Source organism: Raphanus sativus, unplaced genomic scaffold (genome assembly GCF_000801105.2).
Source record: "Raphanus sativus cultivar WK10039 unplaced genomic scaffold, ASM80110v3 Scaffold0155, whole genome shotgun sequence".
Classification (NCBI taxonomy): Eukaryota; Viridiplantae; Streptophyta; class Magnoliopsida; order Brassicales; family Brassicaceae; genus Raphanus; species Raphanus sativus.
Window position 1 is genome coordinate 26,129 of NW_026615475.1, and position 27,075 is coordinate 53,203.

The following is a 27,075-nucleotide window of genomic DNA, read 5'->3' on the forward strand; positions in this document are numbered from 1 at the left end:
AAATTGTGTTTTCCCGGTTTTACGGGAAATTGCATTTTTTGGTCTTGACGGAAAATTGGTTTTTTCCGGTTTTGCGGGAAATTTCATGATTCATGTCAATGTCGTTGCCAAGATATTATGAAATTTTTCATTTGTATTTCATCAATATATACTATAAAAATATTTATATATGTCTGAATAAGACATTTGCTTCCAAATAAATTAATAGACAAACATAAATCAAAGAACGAGACTAGTCTAATTAAATTCTACCCTTATCCCACAATCCCATATTGTATAATCTTACCGTAATAGTTTTCCTATTTCATGGTCCCGTTAATATTTTCTTGCCAATTCTAATAATTGATGTTACCCGATCACAATACATTAAGGCACTATAAAAAAGTAATCAAACACACGTGATTCATGGCAAAGGCCAATTCCTTCACCGAACTTAATAATTGATGTTACCCAATCACAATACATTAAGGCACTATATAAAAGTAATCAAACACGCGTGATTAAGGCAAAGGCCTGGACACGATATATACCATATGTATATGTTTATTTTATGTGCAAATTTCCTAAATAGCTTATTTTAGTTTTATGTTTTCTAAATAACTCTCTATTTATATACACGCGAATGTGAAGGTAATCACCACACGTACCTAGAGTACTACTTTTCTCCTATGACCACCCTAAGTCTACCGCAGATGAGTTCACCTCTTATTTACAGTAATTCCCTTGTGAAGACTGCCCAGCGTCCTCAGTCATTCACATGCACCATAGTAGCCAAAACGACACCGGGTAGTGAATCTTCATTTGTTCCTCGTCGTTCCGCAAACTATCGGCCTTCTCTTTGGGACCATCACCATCTCCTCACGGTCAAGAATAAATATACGGTATGTATATGTTCACTTTCTTTTTTGTCAGCAAGTATGTGTTCACTATATACACTTTTTAAGGGTTCAGTATGTCGAATATGTTCGTATCTATGTTCATTTACAATCTCCACTCGTTTCAGAATGTTAAAAGTGTGCGAGAGAGAGATTTGATGAAAGAAACTGTGAGAAAGATGCTCGATCCTGAGAGGAGTACTCATCTCGAGCAACTGGAGCTTATTGATGATCTACAAAAACTAGGGGTTTCATACCATTTTGAAAGGGAAATCGACAATATTTTGACGTTTACTTATCACAAATTAGATAAAAGTAACTTCAGGGAGTACGACATGGAATACGATCTACATGCTAATGCCCTCGAATTCCGACTGCTTAGACAACATGGTTACAATGTTTCAGAAGGTAAATCCTCACTTATAAGTGTTAAAAAATCCTCACTTATATAAAAAAAATCCTTGCTTATATAAAAAATTTGCATAGTTTTGTGAATATTTTTTCCCATAATTTTAAACCAATAAAAATTCAATAAATGCAATTAATTTTTCTTTAATTTACAATTATTTAATAAAAATGCATTGAAAATGCAAAAAAATAGAATTTTTTGAAAAAAAAATTTCCTAGAATATGTAACTTTATGAAATGGAGGGAATATAGTTACGTAGTTATTTATGCACCTTTGACCCCATTGGAAAATATAGGAAACTATATTTAAATGTATATTTATGAAATTGTTTATTACAGATGTATTTAATGAAAATTGTTTGTTACAGATGTATTTGATATTTTCATGGAAAACTCTGGGAAGTTTGGGAGCGCTGACATAATTGGTTTCTTATCTCTGTATGAGGCATCATATCTTTCAACAAAATCGGATACTAAACTGCAAAACTACATCCGAATTTTTGCAACACAACAACTCAGAGACTGTGTTGATACTAATAGTAATAAAAATTTTGCATCCTGTGACGTTGGAGAGATGGTGGTCCAAGCGTTAGATATGTATGGAAAATGAGAAGGCTAGCCACGAGATCATACATAAATTTGTATGGAAAGAAACCAAACAAGAACCCTGTCTTAGTTGAATTGGCCAAGCTCGATTTCAATATCGTACAAGCTGTTCATCAAGAAGAACTCAAATACGTTTCCAGGTACATATTTGTTACTAGTAATATAGCAATTTTACTTATGTTAGACTTATTAATACCACCTTCAGTCCATTCATTTTGTCACTCTAAAATGATTGAACCATTGGAGATGGTCTTAGAACTCTAGCTAAAAAGAATAATACATAACCATACTTTAGCTTTAAAATGAAAAATTCTTACTGTTAACATGGTATCCCAGCCTTTTCAAACTCAAATGTGTATGTGCCACTCTATCATAGTTATAATGATTTCATCTTATGCATTTGGGTATTTGTTCAGTTTAGGCCGCTTTTTGGATATCAGATATTCTGATATGAATTTACTAGTCCATTTAAGAACCAAGAAAAAATTGGATTTGATCGGTTCAGATAATTCATTCTCTGGTTTGGATAGTTAAACTAAGAATCGGCTAATACCCTGAAATTTCTGAGTTTAGCTTTGTTCTCGTTCACCTTGATTTTTTTTTGGTAATTTGAAAAAAATTTAGAATAATTCGGGTAAAATATCACCTAACTCAGATGGTCTGGATGAAAATATCAGATAATTCTAATTATTTCAGATAACTTAGATAAAAATATTAATATATTTTGGACTATTTGGGTGGTTTTGGATATAAGTTTTTTTCTGTTACTTTCAGATATTTATTAGGATTATAAATTATATATATTTAATACTTCTAGGTATAAAACCGTATTATATATTTAGTTATCCATTTAGTTTCTGGTATGATTCCAAATTAATTTCAAATATTTCAGATATATAAATATAGAAACCGTTTTGGTATTTCTGAATTTAGATTTGATTCCAATTTATGTCCTTTCACTTTTGATTTGGTTCTTCTTTTCTAGGATAAGATGCTTGGGCGTATTGATAACACAAGGCTGACACTATTACATAGGCATGAAATTTCGATTTTTTTGGTTTGTGTCTTTTCGGTTTCAATAAATTCAGTTTGGTCACAATCCATTGAAATAAACCAAAAAAAAATCGGCTTGGTTTGATTCGATTTCCGGGATAAATTGTTCCAAAATCAACTGTTTCTTGGGATTTCGTTTAGATTTCAGTATATTTTATTTCTTTTAAACTCGGATAGTTTTGGTTAAGTTAGTTATTTTTGGTTGGGTTGAATATTTTCAGTTAGTTATGTTAATTCGTTTTGATTATTTCAATTATTTTTGTTATTTTTTATTTTTTGTTTATTTATTCTTTTATTTTTCTTAAATCACGAACAAAACTGAACTTAATCGAAGAAAAATATATTTTTTAAAATCGTACTGAGCTAAACCAACCTAAAACCGTAACCAATCCAGCTAGTTCGGACAAAATCCACATGCTTACTATTACAAATATGACCGGCTCTATATATATATGTTAGAGGTGAATTTGGAGTATTTAAGGGTGGGAATAATGACCAAGAAATGAAGAGGAACAATGCATTCTCTAACCTTCCTAAAAAAATATCATTTATAAGGAATATTTTTTCCTTTCCATTACTTCTCATTATTTTTATTGTAAAGCAATATAAAACAATATTGTTCTTTGCTGAAAAGATAACACGAATAATCATTTTCGCCATTCCTAAAATTTTATTCTATATATTTCTTTCCTATTCGTTCATAATGTTTCCTTGACAGTTTCAAGTTAAACCTTTAGGGCATGACTGGTTTCCCCGCTACCACCCGCAAATGCGGCTTTTGCGGTTCGCAGCGGTTGTTGGCGTTTTGAAACAATAACAGAAAACGCTACAAATCGCTTTAAACCGCTCCGAACCTCTTAAAATCAAAAGCTGGTTCCAGCTAGCGTTTGCGGTTGCGGAAGGATAAATTATTTTTCTTTAAAAACAAAATAAATAAAAATAATACTAAAAATATCCAATAAATTTTTTAAACTGATATAATAGAAATTATAAAATGTATACATATTATATTTTAATTTATATCATAAAAAATTAAAACCAAAATATTTTCTATAAATTTTTAAAATTTAATAATATGATTTTATAAATATAAATTTTATATTTATTATATTATTATAATTTTAAATACTTTTATAATTATATAAAATGTAAATATTGTTAATTTATTATTTAATAGATGGTGCGATTGGTAGTTTACCAGTCATAAGAGTTCCGCAAACGCAACAATTTCTGACCGCTGTACCAGTCGTACAAATCTCTCGAAAACGCTTGAAACCGCAACTACCCGCACCCGTAAACTCCCGTAACCGCAAACGCAACCGCTGCGGTTAAACCAGTCATGCCCTTAATGTTTAGTTGATAAAAAACATAGAAACTATTTTTTTCTTTAAATAAACACATAACCATACTATTCTTAATCATGATGTTTCTTTCTCTTCCTCATCATCAAACTCTCTTATTATCTTTCACCTGATAAATAAAGAACAATTTCAAATAGTGCAGCCATAGTATTCGTACACTCTTAACTCTTAAGCAAACACCAAAAAACAGATTAAACAAAAACCAAAGATTTGTAGGCTTGAAGGCCGCTTAATCTCAAGAGGCTTCTGTCCTTGTGTGAAAAAGATGAGTCGTACGGTGGCAATGCACACTGACTCCATCTACGGAAGTCTCATGTCAGATGACGTCGCTTGGGTTCTCCTCATGTGTGTCCCTCTAACAGCCACCGCGATCTTTCCTCATTTTTTACGATTTTTATGCTACATTAAACGAGAGGTATAACAACCATGGCACAATCGGAAAAAACGCTATACTGCTCTGATTTTAAAACGAAAATTTCTTGTAGTCCACTAAATGCATGGTTCTCTCTGGAGTCTGGATCATGATGCTCTGTTTTTTATTTTTCTTAAAAACAAAGGAAATAACTTCACATGGAAGGTTTCTTGAAGATGACTCAAGAAATTTTCACAAGATGGCTTATTGAATTAGGAATTTGAGAAATTTTTTAGATTTTAGATATGGTGGGATTTAGTGGGTTTCATAGATGTTGATTGAAATTCGGATGGTGATATTTATGGGATTTGGTAGAATATTATTTTTTAAATAGTAATTTGATAAAATCCTTTTTAATATTTCCAAACTGACCTGTATCAGTAGTTAAAATATAATATATATCGTAACAAGACCTTCTTTAATAGATAATGTCATTGTCTTCAATTCTGGAAAGAAACTTTAGATGATGCAATTATCTCAAGGCATTTCTCATGTGTTCTACGTTGCAGTGTATATCCAATATGCTGCTAGTGCTGTTCTGGGAATGGAGAACGAATCAAGGATAATATACTTTGAAGCTATATATGTTTTCAGCTTCCACACAAAAGTGGGTTGTTGGTAAAAAGTGAACAAAGCTGATTAATAAGTTGAAACATAAAATAATGGAATTTACAAAACACAAAGATGCATGTATATATTAAACAAACACCATTACTAGATGCAGAAGGCTAAACAAAACTCATAAGGATGAACTAATATAACGAGTTGGTTACAGACTTACTTCACTGAAATCTTATTTTAAATGGGTCTAAACGTATATAGATTTTAAAAAGGTGGATTAAATAGGGTGGATTTTACCATTTTAACATCCTAGGTTAGAACCACTGCTTGAGCTTGTATTTGTCATCTTTCTGTTCTTAAAAAGTCGCGAAACCTGTATGGTAAGATGTTGTTATAGAACTAAAAAGGATAGAGAAGGTTGACACTACGAGATTAATGAGTTATTTGGAGGAAGAAGGTTAGTGATTAGGAGGTGGTAAGAGGGACGTATCATCGGAAGGGAGGTGGTGTTGTGCAGGGATCAGAAATCGGAGGAGAATAGAGTGAAGAACAAACGTCAAACGAAAAATAATGAGTCATGTGATCGAAGAGCATGGAATATGTGGTGGCGAAGAGCGTGGTGACTTACAGTGAAATAAGCTTATGTCGCCATTGATGAAGATGGAATGTGTCATTGTTCTTTTTTATTTGTAAATTTTCTTCTTTTTAGGTGGTATTTTTTTCTGTTGAATTTAAAAGGTAAATCATTTTTTCTAATAATCCTAAATAATATATGATAAAATTTATTGATGAAATCCATATTTCCAATAAAGAAAGTTTTGATAGGATTTATATAAATGTTGTATCCAATAATCATGGATTTGTTACAAATTTTATGAATACCATATTCAATAAGATAGGATTTGGGGAAACTCCAAAATTTTATCAAATCCCTAATCCAATAAACCCCACAAAGTTTTAGGAATCTGAGACTTGACTGATTTAGTATATGAGGTTTTCTATTGTTTTATCAATGGAAAGAAAAACACTATTGTTAGACCTAATTTCGGGCACTTCTTTTAATGGACCGAGACTAAGCATATGGGCCACGAGACAAAAGCTCATGGCAAGCATGCGAGCATGATACGGAGTCTTCGAGAGTCCGGAGATTGAGGGAGAGGTTGCGAAGATCACGGAATGGAACAACTATAAAATAAGAGAAGAGATCGAGTATCATGACACGTGAAAAACCCGAGAGTGAGCACACAATACACATCGACCTCGTTTCACATCACTTTAGATCTGTTATTTATTTGATTTCCTTTGTAGTGTTGAATCTCATTTCCATTCATTGTAACCAATTTCTTATTCAATAAAAGTCCATTTTTGTCAACCAATTTTCGATTTCATCGTTGTATTCTAAAAATATCGTAACTCACATCCATTTCATTCCACAGTTTACATTACAAACACTATCAAATACTTAGTGTAGATTTTAGGATCTACATCTGTGTTGGTGTTATATGTTACTGGTATTCTGAAAAATTCTTCGGGAAGGATTAAGATTCTTCTGCATGAATACAATAAATAGTAGCACTTGTGTTATGTGATATTTTCTATAAATTAGCTCCAAGAAAATAACTGCATATTTATTGTGTTTTATGGCCAATAAACTACATATATGGTTTTATCTTGGATTGATTGTTTGTATTTGTCTTTTAACAAGATGATCAATCGTGTGCTATATTTAAAATTGAGACGAATGATTTTCAATTTGTCACCTTGCGACATTAGTGGTTATGCATTCTGTCTGAAAAGACTTAACAAATTTCTCTGTTGAAAAGAATAAAACCAATATGCTATCCGGCTTTGGTCGCTCAACCTGCATATCACCTGCACAACCAAAAGGATTTGTTCTAAGATCAGAAGAGATTATGGAGTTAAATTGCAAAATGGAGAACAAAATTGGAAACATGAGAGAAACTAAAAGGAACTAGGGAGCTAGAGAAGCCTCTGTTGCACACACTGTTTGGGGTTAGAGATTTCAGTAAGTATAAAACGGAGTCAGGAGTTTGAGAGTACAAGCATGCTGAATATTGTTTTTGTTTTCTTTTGTGCGAAGTGATGAGTCTCTTTGATTCATGATTGACATGACTCATGAGATAATGAACGGATCTTTAGATTTGGATCGATGTTAGATTGTAATCTCTAGTTCTTTGTATCTGTGTGACTTCTGGTGTAATATCATCAGTCATCCTTGTTTCCATTGTATTAATAACGTACAGTTAATTTTGATGAGATAAGGATTGTAATCTCTAGTTCTTTGTAACAATGTGTTTGTGTAAAGACTACAAACTGTTCAAGTGTGTCACATTTCCTAATCCAGAAAACGGCGGGGAACTTTTGTTTCTAACCAGCCCTTCTGGTATTAAACACTCTCGTTCAATGGGTCACCCATTTGTCTTACCCTCCAACCTCGAATTTCCAGTTTAGCCATATGTATAACATTAATCAGATAAGGGAATGCATTGTCTTCTTCACTTATCTTTATGTTCATGTGTCTTTTCAAACCTCTCCCTTTTGTTCATGTAAAATTGTAAATAATTAAGAAAGAGGAGGAGATGCATGTAAATATGATAAAAGTTTTGGAACTTATCCGAAGATATATAAACCAAAGCTGCTAAAAGAACCGGAGGGTTTCAAATGAATAAGAGAGGGTATGATAACGTTATCCAAACCAAATCTAAACTAATAATAATATGGCCACTAAAATCTTCTCTCCAACTCCTCCCGTCATCTCCGCCACCTCAGCCACCAACAAAACGCCGGTCCTCCCCAAGGCGATAGTATCGCGATGTCTAGGAACCTCTCTTTCTGCCGTCGTCGCCGCGACTGCCGTCCTGACGATGGTACCGGCGTTGCCTGCTGCGGGTGAGGGAAACCAAGCTTACAAATTATACTACGGGACAGCAGCGAGCGCGGCGAACTATGGCGGATACGGAGGGAACTCGGACAGGAAGACATCGGCGGAGTATGTTTACGACGTGCCGGAAGGGTGGAAGGAGAGACTGGTGTCGAAAGTGGAGAAGGGCACAAACGGAACAGACAGCGAATTCTACAACCCGAAGAAGAGGACAGAGAAGGAGTACCTTACGTTCTTGTCGGGGTTCAGACAGCTGGCGCCGAGGGATGTGATCCTCAACAACCTTGCCTTGTCGGACGTGGAGCTCCAGGATCTGATAGCAAGCGCTGATAAAGTGGTGTCTGATGAAAAGAAAGATGAAGAGACAGGGCAGGTGTACTATCTGTACGAGATCGATGGAGTAGGGAAGCACAGTCTGATAACCGTCACGTGCGCTAAGAACAAGCTATATGCCCATTTCGTCAACGCCCCTGCGCCCGAGTGGAACCGCGACCAAGACACATTAACCCACCTTCGGGACTCCTTCAAGACCGTATCTTCTTCTTCTTGATTCTCCTACTCGTTTCTTGTTGATTTGGATGTATCGATATGATCAATCATCCTTTGGATTGTATCTTGTTGAATATTGTACATGGAAGAGTTGAAGTTTGCATTGCAATCCTTATCTCATCAAAATTAACTGTACGTTATTAATAGTTTCTGTGACTAAAAAAATTTGGCAAACATTTCTGGATGTTTAGCGCTGAAGTTGTTAGGTTTGATTGAAATGGAATAGAGATAGATTGCTGATAATTCCATACGGTAAAGATTCAGGAGATGCTGCAAAAGGAGGAGTTATGAGGAACAGAGGAGCATATTTCTAAATTCTGCGTGTTGCTCTAGATCAGAAAAGTCAGATTTAGTTTTCTTTTCCGTAGATACTGAATATATACCATATTGATGCTGCAACTCTGATAGATGATCTTGTTGATAAGTGTTTGGTAAGCATGTGACTAAACTGATATTAGAGTATGTTCACTCTGATCTTTGGGGTTCTCTCCTTCTACACGAGATAGTCTTGCTGGACACAAGTATTTTATGACTTTTATTGATGATATTTCAAAGAAAGTTTGGATATATTTTTTGAAGACTAAAGATGAGGTATTTTATAAGTTCAGAGAATGGAAGGCTGAAGTTGAAAATAAAGCAGAGAAGAAGATCAAATGTCTGAGAACTAACAATGGCTTGGAGTTCTCTAATAGACAGTTTGATGATTGCTGCAAGAAGGCTCAAATTAAAAGGCACAAAACTTGCACTTATACCCCGTAACAGAATGGAGTTTCAGAGAAGGTGAACAAAACTATCATGGATAAAGTGAGATGTTAGCCAAATTTAGCTTCGACCAAAGCTTCTGAGCAGAGGCTGCATCTACTGCAATCTATTTGATTAACAGGTCACCTAATTCTACAATTGATTTTAAACTACCTGAAGAAGTTTGGTCAGGTTTTAAACCCGATTTGGGACACCTTAGAACGTTTGGATACTCTTCATATAATCATATGTTCATGTGACAGAAGACAACAAGGGGCCTAGAACTCTTAAGGGAGTTTTTATTGGATATCCTATGGGAACTAAGGGATACCGAGTCTGGATACCACATGAAGGAAAATATAGAACAAGTAGAAATGTGGTATTTAATGAAGATGAGCTATACAAGAACACGATTGCCAAGGAGAAAGCTAGTACATAAGTTACTAAGGATAAGTAGATGAATCGTGAAAAAGAACCTTTTTAGTGATGATTTGATCAGGGGACCTTCTCTTTCTCTTAAATCCGAAGATACACCTGATCAAGGTGGAGAAGAATCATCATCAGATAGCTCTAACAATTCGAGTGACCAGAAACAGGATCACAAAGTTGAGAATGAGAGTGGTGACGCTGAAACTCTAGACACATTCTGGCTCGTGAGAGAGAAAAAGGCAGAATTTAAGACCACCATCTCGATATAAAAGATGGAAACTTTGTAGTTTACACGCTCAATGTTATTGAAAATTTTGAAATTGAAGAGCCTAAATCCTATGCTTATTGAGAAAATCTCTAAATGGTTTGAAGCAATCTCCAAAGAGATGGAACCACACCGTTTTAATAGTTTCATGAAGGATAAGCTACTTGATGTTGCAGTAAAGACATGTGTGTCTAGATGAGGGATGTTCAAACTGACAAGGCCATCTATCTAGTCCAATATGTCGATGACATGTTGATTGCCTCAGGAAACTAAAAGGTGATCAATAATCTTAAGGAAAATCTACGTGGAGAATTCGAGAAAAAAGATATGGGAAATGCCTCAAGGATCTTGGGCATGGATATTATAGACAGAGAGAAAGAAACTTTGATTTTGTCTCAGAGGAAATACATTGAAAATCTTATAAAGACTTTCGGCATGCAGGACACAAAGGCTGTAATCACTCCTACTGCATCCCACTTTAAGCTGAGAAGCCTAACAGATGATCAGTGCCGGTCCTGAGATATTTATGGTCCAATACGAAATCGAAATTCGAGGCTCCTAAAAAAATATTTTAAAAATAGAACTTAACCAAAACACTAATACTGTCTATTTTGTTTTTATTATTTTTTTATGAAAATAAAAATACAATATTGTGATTTATTTGATTTTATTTTTAAAGTGGTTCTAACATTCTATTTTTTTTCAAAAACTGATCTTACTTAGTTACTAACAATAAATCAAATAGATCCCAAAAAACTTTAAAAAATCCTAGGCCCCATTCATTTGTTTCATAGGAATGGGGTCAAAGCCGGGCCTGCAGATGATGAATGGAAAGTGGAGGCAGCACATGTGGAAAGGACTCCCTGTGCTAGGTCTGTGGGAACCCTAATGTACGCTATGGTGGGCTCTAGACCTGACTTAGGATTCGTAGTAGGCTATGTGTGCCGCTTCATGAGTAAACCAGGAAGAGAACACAGGAAAGAAGTCTAGTGGATTCTAAGGTACTTAATGGGAGCAATGGATTCCAACTTATCATTCAAAAAGCATCCTACATTGCTAGTGGAATGATTCTCAGATTTAGACTATGCTACAGACATGGACAGGTGGCGCTCAGTGACAGGATATGTGTTTAAAATTGGAGGCAATACAATTCATGGAAATTTTGTGTACAATCAGTTGTTGCAGTATCTGCTTCAGAAGCCGAATATATGGCTATGAATGAAGCAGCTAAAGAAGCAATGTGGCTAAAAGGTATATGCTCATAGTTAGGATTCAAGCAACACGGTGTCAAACTCCATTGTGATTTTCAAAGTGCTCTAGCCGTAGCAAGAAATCCAGTCAATCACGAGAAAACTAAGCATATACATACCAAAAGTTCAAATTCATTCAAGACCTAGTGGAAGCATGCGATATTATCCTAAACAAGATTCATATTACTGTGAATCCTTTTGATTTCCTAACAAAGACAATACCTGGTAAGAGGTTCCAGCTTTTCTGTGAGCTTTTGAACGTCCGCTAATTAAACATGAGAAAGCTCCAGATGACTCAGTTTTCTTCACTCAGTCCTCGCAATTCAAAAGTAACAGGCCCAAGTTAGTGATTTCTAATTGGAGTCATTAGACAACTGGAAGTATAGTGACAAAGGAAGGAAGATTTACCTGGAGCATAAGCAGAATCGAGAAGAGTACTCAGTTCATGTGGAGGTTATCAAACAGTCACGAGTTTGATAGACATGAAGACTTAAGGAGTTTGTTGAGTCGATCAGAGGCCTGGGGAATCGGTTACATCATCAAGCATTGCAGAGAAAGTGAACCTACCTCAAGCTACATGAGATATTGTGTAAGTAACAAACTCGAGAACGTTACGGAGCAAAAGGAGATCTCTTACAGCTTACCTGAAGAATAGTGAAGTATCAAGGAAAGGTTTTGGTTTTGAAACCAGGATAACTCCTAAAACATCAAGAGGAGTCAGATCAACACAAATTAAACATATGGAAGAAGGTTTTCTCAGATGTTTTCACTTGGTTTCACGGAAGTGGTGGAGCGTGATGCTGAAGCTCACGACGGAGCTACAGACATGTCAGAGGAGGTGAAACGCTCACCAGAGAAGACATGCAACAAGGAATCAAAGGGTTAGCGAAACGTTCAACCAACCATCTTCTTAACCTTGCAGATGATCCTACTCTCTTGTTACGGTGGAGCTAATCGGATATTTCTCGGCAGAGTTTGGTAAAGCTTCAAGTACTCACGATGATGAAGGTTCAAGAGGAAACGAGAGAGGGAGACACTAGAGAGAGAATGGGAGATCGCGTCTGATTTCTTCACTGTTCATAAAAAGAGACACGAAATAGGGCAGAAGTGGTATTGGGCTGATGGGTTTCAGTCAAAACAACACAAGCCAATTCCAGCAGCTTGACCTCGTCACACACAATATATAAAGTATGATTAGTGCTTGATTAGGTTAAGCAAGTATAAGAAAATACAGATAGTTTACGGAAGCAAGATTCAGATCAATCAGTTCAATAAGCAAGAGGAAGGAGACAACAATACAAGATAAAGAACTTAGGCCTAAGGCTATTTTATTGAAGTGTTTTGTTGTATCCTCTAACTTGGAGTATTTTGTTCTTTGTAAACAAACTATATAGCATACTGATTTGGTGTTGCTATGGTCTCTTTCATCTAGTAGATTTTTAGAGAAGAAATTCTTCCACGAGACGTATCGGTTAGAGGCCGGGAACTCGTTGAATTGACTGTATCTTTACTTTCAGTTTTAGAGCTAATTTGGGATTATATCTTTTCCGTAGTGCTAGTTTGAAAGTTCCTTGTACATGTTGGAATATGTAACACGTTCAATTGATGAATGAATATAAACACATAAGTTACAATATCTCAGTACAAGTTTCACATTGTTGAACATCATATTTTCATTCATTAATGATAAAGCAATTTGAGTTTTAGTAATGTGAGTAGAAATTGTTAAGTATTGATCCACTTCATATCACCATGATCTAGTCTCATATTCAGTTTACTGTCCTCGACTCTGTTCTGTCTTAAACCATTTTAGAACCCAACAAAACTAACCAAAAACCCGAGAACCAGAACAGCACCAAAACTCAAACCGGTGTTAGAAGCAGAAGTAGGTGGTTCAACTTCATCAGCTGCTGCCATTTTCTTCTTACCAGCATTCCCAGGAGCCGGAGCAGGAGAACCATCTTCTGATGGGGCTGATGCAGGTGCGGCTTCTGGAGCTGCACCAGGAGGAGAATCTGCGTAATCCTCCTCCTCAGATGGTCCAGGAGCTGGAGTGGTTGCAGCCTTCTTGGGAGATGGAGACGGTGGTGATGACATGGGTGGTGGTGGAGGAACGTTAACAGGAGATCCGAGTCCAGGAGCCACAATGGGCATGCTGATTTGGATCACAGAGAGATTGTACGGGTTGCGAAACACGGTTGTGATGTATTCAGCGGTTTGAGGAGCGCCTTTCACACCAGACCCGAAGTAAATCTTTCCGTTAGTTTTGGTGCAGTTGAGGAAACCGTTTTGCTGCTGGCCCAAACCGGTAGATTGGTAAAGAGTAGTGAGCAATGTGCTCCTGTCCTTGAGTGCCTTGAGCTTGAGTTCATCAAAGTAGTCAAGAACTACATGATTCATAAGAACGTTCTTGAGCTCCTCCTCGGGTCTACCAGAAATGGAACCGATAGCATCGTTGCTAAGAGCCAGCACGGTAATTGTCTGACGTTTGTTGATAATTGGTGTAAGCTCGGTCTTGGCGAAAAGCTCGATCATAGTGCTGAATTCAGGGTATTTCTCGAGTGCTCGGGTTATGTTAACCGCTGATACAATGGAAGAAACACCAAATAAGATGGTGAGACAGAGGAGAGAAGAGGAAGCCTTGAGACCCATTTTTCGGGTGTTTATTTAATTATCACCCTTATTTTTTTGAAATCTCAAAGCCTGAGTTTGCAATAAATGATTTAATTGGATATATATATATACACGCCTTGAGAGGAGCTCAAGATTAATGGTGGAGAGAATTTTTCTAAGATTATGTTTTGGCTAAATTTGAACTCGTCTTTTTGTTGTTGTCACCTCTATATTTGGCTCTAGACTGTTTTATTTCTTAGGTTTAGTTTTCTGGTTAGAGATCTTGACAAAAATAATTCTTCAAGAATGTGAGATCCTGCAACATAATACAGTTGGAGTATAGTCAGTTTTGATAAGTCCATCCTTATCCTTATTTAGTCAATCCTTCAACAACTTAGGCCTGACGCTAGACTCCATTTCAAATATTGGACCTTTTTTTAGTCAGTTATATAGAATCTCAGTAAGTTAGTTATAATATTATACAGTAAAGTATCTATAACATCGATTGACGAACTATATCTTTGTAGATTTCATGGTGATAAGTTACATGGAGGGTAACGTCAGACAACAAATCAAAATCAAAGATACGTTGGAAATCCAAAACGAAGATGGAATCGGGACATATCTGGGAATTCCAAAAGACATCGGCAGATCTAAATGGAAGCTATTTGCTTTTCTCAAGGAAAAATTAACGAATATAGTAAATGGAAAGATGGGTAGATGACTCTCGAAAGAAAGAAAAGAAATATTGATCAAATCCATTATGTTAGTTCTTCCAACTTATGTCATGTCTAATTTCTTGCTTCCATCGGAAATCTGTAAAAATTTTGCAAGTGCCATTGCATAATTTTGGTGGAGCTCGAACCCACCAAAGAGAAGGATTCACTGGGCAAAGTGAAAAAAACTATGCTTATCTAAAAAGGAAGGTTGGATTCGTTTCTGTATGTGATCCATGAGTTTAACCTTGCTTTACTAGAAAAACAACTATGGAGGCTAGTCTAATACCAAGATTCACTGGTAGTTCGAGTTCGGAGGGGACAAGGTTATATAATGAGCTCACCGCTGAGAATGATATGAGTTAGCAGCCGATCTTATATGTGGACCAGTGTTTCTGCAACAAGAAAACTATTGCTATTGAGGATAAGACAGAAAATACATTCAGGATATGAGGTTAAGGTGTGAGAGAATCCTTGGATCCCCACAACACCAGCTAGACCGGCTCGGCCTATAGCTCCAGTTCTGCATCCGAATATGAGAGTTAGTGACCTTATCAATCAAGAAGCGAAAGAGTGGGATACCGGACTATTGGAAAATTATATTGACCCTGAAGACATACCTCTCACAAGGAGTATGGCAATAAGTACATCCTCTCGAGGTGATACATTTTGCTGGACCGATACTAAAAATGGGCAATATACTGTTAAATCAGGATATTAGGTGGCTAGGAACTTATTAAAGTATGAGGAACTAAAGGACGTACTGGGGCCCAGTATATGGAAACTTCAAGCCTTTGCTTGGAAGTTAAAGGCGCTTAAAAAATTTGCCATCTTATTTGGCAACTGTTAACTGGTCATGTGTCATGTGGCAGACAAAACATGAGATGTGACAATTATTGTCCAAGATGTGGAGAACCTGATGGACCCCAGGACATGGATCACGACATAGTGCCTGTGGAAACCGAAATTCACACCGTCGATTCTTGTTAATCGGAGGAAAGCCAAGTTAACCTAACTTCCCCTGAAGGTCCCGATTATCTGTTGGGCCACACACAACACAATCAATATGACGAGAAGTATAAAATAATAAATCGTAAGAATAAATAGAGAGCAAAAAAGATTTTATTTCCGAATCCGCGTTTGAGCGTGAACAACAAGTGCGAGCCTCGGCTACGAAATCTGTCGGCAAGTTCGCTAGTCTAGCAACCTAAGTTCTAACCTAATTGAGTCGCAGCTCGATAGTAAAAACAGAAAATTGCCTAGATTGCTCTAAGTGCTAAGTTTGCTCTGGAAAAGTTCTCCTTCTGCTCCTTGCCCCAAGCTCTTCTTATATACTCCCTTAAGGTCGGTTTACCCTCTTCCTCTTCTGCCCTTGGGCCGAATCTGTCGCGAGGCGGGCTTTTTCCATTTATCGTCGATCTTCATAATAATCGGAAAGCTTGACATTTATCTTCGGAAACTTGACATTTATCTTCGGGAAACTTGACATTTATCTTCTCCTGTAAAATTAAAAAGAGACCGTCATATCCATCTTGGGCTAAATCTTATTCTAAAATCGTAAGTGGACCATCTGGCCGTGTCCAGGCCCTTCCGGGCCGTTTTAGTTTTCCGACATTTTTACGATTCTCCTCAAGAAATCGCCTTTGACGTAATGTTGGTTTCTCATATGGATCTCAACCCCTCGTACAATTGAGATGACTGGTGTTCAAGGTAACCGTAATCGTTTTATACGATGAATCAAAATCCATCCATCGATCGAATTTTTCATGATTTTTCCAAGAGTTTTCCTCGATGGCCCTAAACAAAACGAAATAGGAAGATTAAGCTCACGGATTCGAGGATCGAGTTACGAAAACTTAGGAAATGATGCGTGGTAATGAAAAAAGACCGAACTCGTACTAGAGCGGGATGGTCGGGCCGAACCGTCCTCGCCTTAGGGCGAGGTGACCTCGGTATTGCGGTCCTCGCCCATGGCCGAGGTGTCAACGGTCCCACGGTCCTCGTCCATGGGGGAGGTGACCGCAGTTCGGTTGTCCTCACCCATGAGCGAGGTGACCGCGGTTCAGTCGTCCTCGTCCGTGGGCGAGGTGACCTGGTCGATGCGGTCCTCACCCGTGGGCGAGGTGACCTGGTCGATGCGGTCCTTGTCCGTGGGCGAGGTGACTTGGTCAACTCGGTCCTTTTCCATGGGAGAGGTGGATATTTCTATAATATATTTATATGCTATTGCAATAAAATTCTATTTTAAAACAAAAAATAGAGTTGACGAACCAAAAAAAATATAATGAGTTTCGAAATACTCTTACGGTCTTACCACATACGAGTCGCATCAAGGACCATGGACTAGTATAGATCAAACCTCTCTTCATGGGACCCATTATACATGTTGCCTTGTGTAAGCGTTTGATTTGTCTGAGTGGCAAATTAAGTTAGTTCTCTTTCACTGTCGCTACTCATGATTTTGTCAAGTTACTACATTAAGAGCGTAACGATCATGTGCGTCACCACATTATGTAGGCGAACCATGTCCTCTCATATCAACGACCTAAGATGATGACAACTAGCCATTACTCCACATCTAGCACAGTACACGTAGCGTTATGGTTAGACCTGCCAACAGTCGTGATTAAACGCTGATTGATGCATGTTCATACCATTTACTTGTATTAGATTTTCATGTCCGTTCCCGGATAAGGCCTTAACTGGGCTGGATCAACCCTTGATATCTCGCGGGGCAGTAAGGACCATCCTTCGCTCGGATGATTACTTCCCGGGAAGATTTGATAATTTTAAAAGACTTAATTCGGGAACTGGTGTGCATCAAGGGCTGGTAAATGTATTGGATATGTTGTGGGTGACTGTTGATAACTGCTCGGCTGCTGTTGTCGATTGATTTTCTCATGTAGTTGTCGATCGATGCTCTCTTGTTGTTGCTGATCGACGTTCTCATGTTGTTGTCGATCAATTTCCTTGTGTTTGTGTCAATCGACGTCATCTGTTTTAGCACAGTTCAGGATGGGAGGATGCGGGTGTCGAGCGGCGAAATCTGGGTGCTCTGAATTTGAACAGTTTTGCATGATTCCAAAATTGGGGTCGATCGACACCAATACGAGCTGCCAATAGACATGGAACTTTCGACTAGAAAAGCTTCTTCTTCCAAGTTCTCATGCTCGATCACTTCCCTAAAATCATCATCTAAGATGGAATCGATTTGATGTCCCTCAGACACCGGATGAACAGTGTCGCGATGAACATGGTCGGGATGAACAATATCGGTATGAACAGTACCGCGATGAACAGTGTCTCGATGAACATTATCGCGATGAATAGTGTTGATCGATTTGGGATGAACAGTGTCGATTGACGTTGGATGAACAGTGTCGATTGCCGTCGGATGAACAGTGTCGATCGACACCGGATGAATAGTGTCGAAGTGAACAGTTCTGTGATGAACAGTACCATGATGAATAGTATCTAGGTGAACAATACTCAGATTAACAGTATTCAGATGAACAGTGCTCTGATGAACAGTATCAGGGTGAATAGTGTCCGGATGAACATTATCGTGAGACATGTGATGAGCAGTATCGTTCGACGCTTGGCTAACACTGTCGATCCCTGTTGCTTGGAGGGTGTCAATCGACGTGGGATGAACAGTGTCGATCGATATCGGGTGAACAGTGTCGTTGCTTTTAAAAAGAGCTTGCTTTTTCATAGCTTCTGCAATCTGAGAAATCTGGGTATCTACCATCATGACGTGGTCCTCCAAGGCTTCAAATCTTTCAATCAGATCTTTGTTAAAAACATCCAACCCCAAATTTAAGTAGTCACTCGTCTTCAACTGAATTTTCAGGATCTTATCTATCATAGATTACATCCTCTGAATATGATCCTCATTCTCATCATTCTCTACAACCTGTTCCACCAATAAAACTTCATGTTTAGAACCAATCTTAGTCTCAACGATCTTGTCACCTTCCACTACAGCCGATTTTCTCCTATGTATATCCCGATTTTGGGTACTGTTGCTAGACACCAAATTCTCAATCAGTTTCTTAGCTTCCTCTGGGGTCGTTGTCTCAAAGTTCCCCTCGCTTGCAGTGTCCAGCATTACATGATATCACACATCAATACCCTTGCAGAATCTTTTAAGCAGCTGAATCTCCGTAAAACCATGGTGTGGACAGTCTCTTTGATCTTCTAAACCTCTCCCAAGAGCTTCTGAAAGCTTATGTTGGTCCTTGAGAGAATGTACAAATTTTATCTCTTCTCTCTTCAGCTTTTTCATCATCGAAAAATTCAGTCAAAAATGCAGTCTTGATTTCGTTCCATGTAGTGAAAGATCCTGGTGGAGGAGTTTCAACCAACTAATAGCATTCCCGTAGAGAGAGTATTTGAACAACTTACAGATGATGTAGTCTCTGGTTGCTTCATCTTCCTGGTTGCCAGACACAAAATCTTCTAATGTCCCAATATGGTCCATGCACTACAAGAAAGCAGGCGGATACTGACGGACGAATTCGTCAGAATATCGTCGGAATAGACATATTTTGACGAATATCTGACGAAACTGTCCGTCGGTATCATTTCGTCGGAATTTCAAATTTCGTCGGAATTTCGTCAGCCACACCGACGAATTTCTGACGAATACCGAGAAACTTTATTCAGACGAACTTCTGACCACATTCCGATAACAGCTCCGACAACAGTGGTCATCGGAAAATTGGAAATACTGACGAACCAAGTCCCTCGGAAAATACTGACGAACGTTGGTTTGTCGGAAAATACCGACGAACTGGGTTCGTCGGAAAATACCGACGAACCTTGTCCTCGAAAATACCGACGAACTTGTTCGTCAGTATTTTCCGAGGGACATGGTTCGTCGGTATTTTCCGAGGACCGCAATTCGTCAGTATTTTCCGAGGGACATGGTTCGTCAGTATTTCCAATTTTTAATAAATAATTATATTTTGCATTTTTAAATATTTTTTATTATAGAATTAAATTTTGCAATTTTATAAATTTAATTAAAATAAATCTGAAATTGAAAACTAATAATATTATAGAATTTAAATTCATACAAACCGAAATATTAAAAAAACATTCAGAAAATTTTAAAATTCAGAAAAAACTAAGAACTCGAAGCAAATAAACGGTTTAGCTTCTCCATTATCTCGGCGTTGGTCTTCTTTTGGGATGCCAACTCAGCAAGGATAGTGGCATTCTCAGCTTGGATAGTGGCATTCTCAGCTTGGATAGTGGCGTTCTGCTCCTCCAATGCCACAATCCGTTCACCTTTGTCATGTAGCTCCTCGAGAATCATGGGATCGGCATACGGAACCTGCGAAGAAGATGCCGGATACGAAGAAGCACGGCGGCCAATCCAACTAAAAAGCCTCCTTTCCTTTTAGGAACAGCCTACAAAATATTTTAAGTTAGTAAACTACATTATAAGATGAATATATTGATAAAAAAATTACCTTTTCAACCATCTCATTTATTTGCAATCGGGACAAGTTGGTTGAAGCTCCCACTGAATCGCCGTCATCAGAGAGAGGCTGAGATTGAGATGCTATTTCAGTTTCCACCAAATCAACGACATCTTTGATCAAGAGGTCCTGAATTTGACCCGTCGTCTTGTTAGTGTGAGCCACCTTAATGAGTTGGAGTCGATCAACGGGATTACCGTCATTTGCTTCGATCTAAAAAACCGCCATTATTAGCCAAGGAATATATAAAATATTTATATAAATAAACATAAAGATAAATAATAATAAAAAACTTACAAGTTCATCTTCCTTAGTAGACATAGAGCAAGCCCCGAGGTTGTGCACATACATACCTTTCCCGCCACGATCGCTCTTCCGGTTCTTAGAGTTCCTAGAAGACGTCTCTGCAGTTTCGTCCTTCTGCCAATGAACTATCAACTGCTCGAACACCCTCCCGTTGATGTTCCGTGGCCTCTTGTTCTTCTGCCAAACTTTCTTCCACGCGTTCACCTGCTTTGTATAAGAGTCCATGGCCTTAGCTTTGAATCTAATACGGACTGTTTCCGTGTGATCGGGGTGCCAGTTGAACTCTTGCTACAAAACACACATAATTTTAATAAGTAGATATATTAAAAAATGTATATAATTTTAAAAAATGAAGAGTTAGTACTGCAAATTGACGAAACCACAACTCTTGGTCTTCTTGAGGGATCTCACTCCACTTCGTATATCCAATTTGGAGCATGGAATACATCATCTGGTTGATGCTCCTGCTAATGCCATTACTCGACTTGGTGAACCTTTAAAAAAATACAAGTTAGCAAGTTAATTAATGGAAAAAAAACATAATGCTACAAATAAAAAAAATACTAACCAAGTGCTATGTCCTCGTCGTGGGGTGGGATGGAGAACCGGGAGATGCTCTCGACCCGGTTGTTGAACCAATAGTTCAACTGGCATGACCCCCGGATTCTGTTGAGCAGGAGCGGGAGGTGGAGCGGGAATATATGCGGGAAACGAGTTTTGTTCGTGAGACGATCCCGATGCACGGGAAGAGCTCACCGAACTACGTCGACGGGCTGCGGGGCGGGGTGATTCCTCGGACCTAAAAAAATTAATACATCAAATTAATTAAAATGATTTTTACATAAAAATGATTTATATATATATATATATATAATAAAAATATAAAAAATATAATTTTTTATAAATATTGAAAAAGGTTGTTAAATATTTTTAAAATCGTAAAATGTTTTTAAAATCAAAAATGTTTTTAAAAATCAAAAAACGTTTTTAAAATCAAAAAACGTTTCTAAAAATCATAAAAAAAATTAAAACGTTTTAAATAATACATAGTTTAAACTGTAAACTTGAAAAAACGTTTTTAAAAATCAAAAAACGTTTTAAAAATAGTAAAACGTTTTGAATTTTAACAAAAACACCAAATAATTCCAGAAAAAAATTAAAAACAACAATTCAAACAACAATCCTAACTTATATATCCTAAACAATCCATTCAATCCTAAAACATTCAATCAAACAACCTCAAATCGGAGATCTAACATCCAAAACCCTAAAAAATTGAAATAAACAAAGGTTAGGATGATTCTTACATGATTTCGGGTTTGGGGGAAGAGATATGAGCGTGGGTAGAGGAATCGCCGGGGATGGGAGCTCGAAAACCGCCGGAATCGCCTTGAAAGAGAGAGAAACGGCGGAGAGGATAGAGAGAGAGGCGGAAATAACGAAGAAGGAAGAAGAAGGGTAATTATATTTGATGATTCCGACGGACACGGGTTCGTCAGTATTCCGTCGGAATCATTAAATATAAACCAATTGGCGGTGCGCGAAAATTTTCACGCGGTTTGGTTTTCCCGGGTGAACAAAATTCCGACGGACACGGGTTCGTCAGTATATTCCGACGGAATACTGACGAACTTTACCGAGGGAATTCCGACGACATAGTGTTTAGGGGTTGATTACAAGTTTCTAAATGTAAAATCCTAATCTTTGATAATATATATAGTATTTGCATAAATATTTAACAATAAAAATGTTTTTATAACACAATTTTACACAATAACATTTTTTGAAGTAAGATTAGATGAATATGATTGTATAAGTATATGAGTGTTAAGATGAGATGTTATAAAAACATTGATATGCATAAACACTTATTTTATGAGTTGTTATATTTGAATGGTTGCGATCTAATACTATACTAAGCACTTATTATGTGTTATTTTCGTAGTTTTGGCATCAAAATTTATAGATTTTTATGTTTTTGATTGTTTTTGTTTTCACATGTCCTCGGTATCCGTCGGTATATTCATCCGACGATATTCCGACGAATTACCGAACTAGTTCGTCGGTATGTCGTCGGAATATACCGACGAATTACCGAGGAAGTATACAAACATCAATGAACCCTATGTCGTCGGAATTCCGTCGCATATACCGACGGATTACCGACGAACTGGCCTTGTTCGTCGGTAATCCGTCGGTATATGCCGACGGAATTCCGACGGACCGAGAAAAAAAAAAAAAAAAAAACCTAATCCGAATCTTCTGAATCTTCATCAAACTCCCCAACCTCAGCTTCTGGCTCCGAATGTACAACAGCATCAAGTCCAAACTCAGTAAAATTCTCAACGAATTCAACATCTGCCAAATCTTCAACTGCCTGGGCGTTGCTGGTAGACTCTGGTTGCAATGGTTCATCATCATCAGAACTTCCATTCAATCGTCCTCTTGGGTTGATTTGCGTTACTGTGACCCATGGATCGTCTCTGTACGTCACCCGAGGGTAACTGATGTAGCACACCTATACATATCAATTTTACAAGTATTAGTAGAATATATAACATTAATTAATGATATTGGTAAAAAATTATGAATATATTGACATACCTGATCAGCTTGCGAACCAAGAATGAAGGGATCATAATATTGAAGTTTCCGCCGCGAATGAACCGATATAACACCAAACGCATCAATCTTCACTCCTCTATCTGGGGTGGTGTCATACCAATCACAATAGAATACTACACAACGCAATCCAACCATTCCAGGAAATTGGATTTCTAATATTTCTTTTATGTTGCCGTAGTAGACATCGTCACCGGAAGAAGATGAAACACCAGCATCATATGTTGTCTTAGAATGACCTTTCTTTGTGAATGCATATCCTCGCGTACAGAATTTTGGATATGATTTGACCACATAGTTTGGTCCCTGCACAAATTCGCGTATCCAATCATCGAACACAAAACCTCTGGCCAAACCATCATTCACCTATAAATTAAAAACATATATGAGTGAAAAGTTAATTTGTTTATATTAAAATTAAACTACTCATTTGTTTATATGACTCACATAACTACGAAGCCACGCAGCAAATCCATTATCTCTAAGTTGTTGAAGCTCATGTTCTGTTGCATGCCTGTGAGTCATACGCAACTCCGCCATATATACACTATATACAAAAATATTATATCAATATGAAATAAATTTATTGAATATTAAAAAAAAACAATGTAAATGAATAAATATTTTTACCTCTCATATTGTAGAACATCTTCACAGTTGGTGAGCAAATATGTTTGCAAATGAGCGTGCTCAGTGTCCGTAAGTCTCCGCTTCGTGAATGTTCCACTAAGTCGTCCTATTTCCTTGAACATGCTTGGGACAGTAACATGATATGTTGCTCTCTCTCCTCTGTCATTGTGCCGAGAAGGTCTTCGATGTTTTGTATGCACTTCTGGTGGAAAATAATTTTCAGCAAAGATTGCAGTTTCTTCATTGATCACCTGTGCCACTATAGATCCTTCCACCCGGCTTAAATTTTTGACCATCTTCTTCAGATGATGCATATAACGCTCAAAAATATACATCCATCTGTACTGCACAGGACCACCAAGTTCCAATTCTCTTGCGAGATGAATAACAAGATGTTCCATAACATCAAAGAATGATGGAGGAAATATCTTCTCGAGGTTGCACATGCTGACTGGTGCGTTTGTCTTCAAATTATTAATACCCTCTTCAGTCACTACTCTGCTGCATAAATCGCGGAAGAAAACACTTATCCCTACATAGATAAAAGACATAATTTTCATAAGTATTAGTTTATATAAGCATAATTGTTAAATATAAAAATAAATTAAATTGTAAAAATATAAGATACCTGCAATTGCTTCATGAACATTACGTGGCAATAATGCTGAAAAAGCAAACGGAAGGAGGCGCTGCATAATTACATGACAATCATGACTCTTCAAGCCAGTAAACTTTCCTTCGCTTCTATCAACGCAATTCCCCAAATTTGATGCATATCCGTCAGGAAATTTCACTTTATCTGTAATCCAATCAAAGAACTCTTCTTTTCTAGCACCATCCAGACGATAAATGGGAAAAGGGGCCGTACCATTCTCATCCACATGAAGTTCAGGACGATCACAGATATCGACTAAATCCAACCTTGACTTCAAGTTATCCTTCGTTTTACCTTGGATGTTAAAGACTGTGTTCATCAGATTGTCGAAGAAGTTCTTCTCAATATGCATGACATCTAAATTATGCCGCAATAGATGACTTTCCCAATATGGCAGATCCCAGAAAATACTCTTTTTGTGCCAGTTATGTAGCTCTCCAACCGCACTGACTCGAATGTTTTCATGTCCACCTACATCTGGCGTCCTTTCTGCATCAAAATACCTAAACTGCTTCAACAAATCTTCCCCACTAACTTCCACAGGTGGACCATCAAACACCTGCTTGTTCTTCGTAAATGCATTCCTACTCCTGCGGTATGGATGATCAGGTGGTAGAAATCGCCTGTGACAGTCAAACCAACACGTTTTCCTTCCGTTCTTTAGTTGGAAAGCAGCTGTGTCATCTTGACAATATGGACATGATAGTCTCCCATGTGTTGTCCATCCAGATAACATACCATATGCTGGAAAGTCACTTATTGTCCACATAAGTACTGCCCGCATATGAAAGTTTTCTTTGCACGAAACATCGTATGTCTCAAAACCATGCGCCCATAGTTGTTGCAACTCATATATCAGTGGTTGAAGAAACACATCTAGTGATCTTTTAGGATGCTCTGGCCCGGGGACGAGAATTGAGAGGAACAAAAACTCTCGTCGCATGCACAAGCTCGGCGGTAGGTTGTACGGTGTCACAATAACTGGCCAAAGAGAATACTGTCTTCCATGCTTTCCAAATGGGCTGAAACCATCAGTAGATAATCCAAGATAAACATTTCTTCTCTCTTCTGCAAATTCTGGATATATTGACTGGAAATGTTTCCAAGCCTTCGCATCTGAAGGATGTCTAATCTCACCATTTGTGGAATGCTCTGCATGCCATCTCATTGCTTTTGCTGTGCGCTCACACTGATACAACCTCTTCAATCTTTCCGTCAATGGCAAATACCACATTCTTTTGAACGGGATCGGAACTCTTCCCCTCGTCTCCTGGAAACGAGGTTTCCCACAAAATTTGCATTCATTCCGTGTCTCATCCGCTCTCCAGTAGATCATGCAGTTGTCAATACATACATCTATCACTTCGTACGGTAGTTGAAGACCGGCAACCAGTTTCTGAACTTCGTAGTATGAACCCGGTGCAACATTATCCTCAGGTAGAATGCCTTTGACAAAATCAGTAATCGCATCCATACATTCTTCAGCCAAATTATAGTCTGTCTTAATACCCATTAATCTAGTTGCAGATGATAAGGCTGAATGACCATCTCTACAATTTTGATACAAAGGTTGTTTTCCTGCATCCAACATGTCAAAAAATCTCCTAGATTCGGGATTTGGTTCTTCCCCTCTATAATGATCATGTACCATCTGCTCAGTACCTACACCATAATCTATATCCGTTCTAGATTCTTCTAACCTAATATCCGGCTGAAATTCACTAATAGGCTGAGGTTCGCTAGTACTACCATATTCATAACCAGTTTCCCCATGAAGATACCAAACTTTATAATTACGTGAAAACCCTTTCATATACAAATGAGTCCAAACATTAAATTCTTCTATAACTTTATTATTATTGCAACTAGAGCAGGGACATCTTAACATACCATTTTTTGCATCTGGTTGTTGTTGAACAAGCCTCATGAATTCTTTAATCCCTTGAACGTATTCTTCCGTAAGCAATTTGGTGTTGGGATCCAAATGAGGTTTATCCATCCATGAACGATAATAACCTCCTGAAGACATGATTTTTACGGAATTGTTATGATCAAAGAGAATGAAGAGAGAATGAGGAGTGAAGAGTTGAAATGAGGAGGGGTTGAATTTATAGAAAATTGGTTACGGCTTTCCGACGACTTTCTGACGGAATTCCGACGGACATAAAGTAGTGCGTCGGAATTCCGTCGGTATTTACAAATTTCAAACGGCTATAAAACGGTCATATGGATTTGTCGGCAACGGTCACATAGTCCGTCAGAAATTCGTCGGTATTTTCTGACGGAATACCGACGACCGCAACGGTTATATTTGTTGATCGAAATATCGTCGGATAGTCGTCGGTATATACCGACGAACAACAGTTCGTCAGAATTCCGTCGGTATATTCCGACGGAATACCGACGACCGCAACGGATATATTTGTTGATCGGAATATCGTCGGATAGTCGTCGGTATATACCGACGAACCCTGGTTCGTCAGAATTCCGTCGGAATATACCGACGGAATTCCGACGACCTCATATTTTTGGCTTTCGTCGGAAATTGGTCGGAAAATCGTCAAATTTGTCCGACGACATTTTGGTCCGTCGGAACCTCCGTCGGAATTCAGCGTGTTTTCTTGTAGTGATG

The 27,075-nt window shown here is 37.7% G+C and overlaps 4 protein-coding genes, 2 long non-coding RNA genes and 1 pseudogene across 6 annotated transcripts; 2 read left to right on the forward strand and 5 right to left on the reverse strand.

The window, feature by feature from the left end:
- The first annotated feature begins 536 nt into the window (after window positions 1-536).
- LOC108829878 (tricyclene synthase, chloroplastic-like) lies at window positions 537-6,060 on the forward strand (annotated as a pseudogene).
- A 941-nt stretch (window positions 6,061-7,001) lies between these two features.
- LOC130501296 (uncharacterized) lies at window positions 7,002-12,493 on the reverse strand. Its single transcript, XR_008939610.1, has 3 exons — window positions 12,057-12,493; window positions 11,635-11,985; window positions 7,002-7,148 (listed from the first exon to the last, which is right to left on the reverse strand). It is a non-coding gene; the product is annotated as an uncharacterized LOC130501296 (long non-coding RNA).
- On the forward strand, window positions 7,977-8,836 carry LOC108829876 (thylakoid lumenal 19 kDa protein, chloroplastic). The gene has a single exon (XM_018603464.2). It carries the CDS (start codon window positions 8,015-8,017, stop codon window positions 8,726-8,728), a length of 714 nt encoding a protein of 237 aa, XP_018458966.1. The 5' UTR covers window positions 7,977-8,014; the 3' UTR covers window positions 8,729-8,836.
- A 505-nt stretch (window positions 12,494-12,998) lies between the features above and the next one.
- Window positions 12,999-14,111, reverse strand: LOC108829875 (fasciclin-like arabinogalactan protein 3). The gene has a single exon (XM_018603463.2). It carries the CDS (start codon window positions 14,062-14,064, stop codon window positions 13,222-13,224), a length of 843 nt encoding a protein of 280 aa, XP_018458965.1. The 5' UTR covers window positions 14,065-14,111; the 3' UTR covers window positions 12,999-13,221.
- Window positions 14,112-19,885: 5,774 nt separating this feature from the next.
- On the reverse strand, window positions 19,886-20,819 carry LOC130501297 (uncharacterized). The gene is made up of 3 exons (XM_056996189.1): window positions 20,528-20,819; window positions 20,222-20,443; window positions 19,886-20,159 (listed from the first exon to the last, which is right to left on the reverse strand). The coding sequence occupies exons 1-3, from the start codon at window positions 20,759-20,761 to the stop codon at window positions 20,061-20,063; spliced, it is 555 nt and encodes a 184-aa protein (XP_056852169.1). The 5' UTR covers window positions 20,762-20,819; the 3' UTR covers window positions 19,886-20,060.
- A 78-nt stretch (window positions 20,820-20,897) lies between these two features.
- On the reverse strand, window positions 20,898-22,100 carry LOC130501298 (uncharacterized). The gene is made up of 3 exons (XR_008939611.1): window positions 21,844-22,100; window positions 21,105-21,335; window positions 20,898-21,030 (listed from the first exon to the last, which is right to left on the reverse strand). It is a non-coding gene; the product is annotated as an uncharacterized LOC130501298 (long non-coding RNA).
- A 684-nt stretch (window positions 22,101-22,784) lies between these two features.
- LOC130501295 (uncharacterized) lies at window positions 22,785-27,059 on the reverse strand. The gene is made up of 5 exons (XM_056996188.1): window positions 24,417-27,059; window positions 23,789-24,320; window positions 23,606-23,705; window positions 23,141-23,524; window positions 22,785-23,054 (listed from the first exon to the last, which is right to left on the reverse strand). Exons 1-5 carry the CDS (start codon window positions 26,470-26,472, stop codon window positions 22,785-22,787), a joined length of 3,342 nt encoding a protein of 1,113 aa, XP_056852168.1. The 5' UTR covers window positions 26,473-27,059.
- Between the last annotated feature and the right edge of the window lie 16 nt (window positions 27,060-27,075).

Coding starts and splice junctions, on each gene's coding strand:
- LOC108829876 (XM_018603464.2), top strand. CDS start 8,015: ATGGCCACTAAAATCTTCTCTCCAACTCCTCCCGTCATCTCCGCCACC.
- LOC108829875 (XM_018603463.2), bottom strand. CDS start 14,064: ATGGGTCTCAAGGCTTCCTCTTCTCTCCTCTGTCTCACCATCTTATTT.
- LOC130501295 (XM_056996188.1), bottom strand. CDS start 26,472: ATGTCTTCAGGAGGTTATTATCGTTCATGGATGGATAAACCTCATTTG. Junction 24,321..24,416: donor TGTTCATGAAGCAATTGCAG/GTATCTTATATT, acceptor TTATCTATGTAG/GGATAAGTGTTTTCTTCCGC. Junction 23,706..23,788: donor GATGTTCTACAATATGAGAG/GTAAAAATATTT, acceptor TTTTGTATATAG/TGTATATATGGCGGAGTTGC.
- LOC130501297 (XM_056996189.1), bottom strand. CDS start 20,761: ATGGACTCTTATACAAAGCAGGTGAACGCGTGGAAGAAAGTTTGGCAG. Junction 20,444..20,527: donor CTACTAAGGAAGATGAACTT/GTAAGTTTTTTA, acceptor GCGGTTTTTTAG/ATCGAAGCAAATGACGGTAA. Junction 20,160..20,221: donor TAAATGAGATGGTTGAAAAG/GTAATTTTTTTA, acceptor AATATTTTGTAG/GCTGTTCCTAAAAGGAAAGG.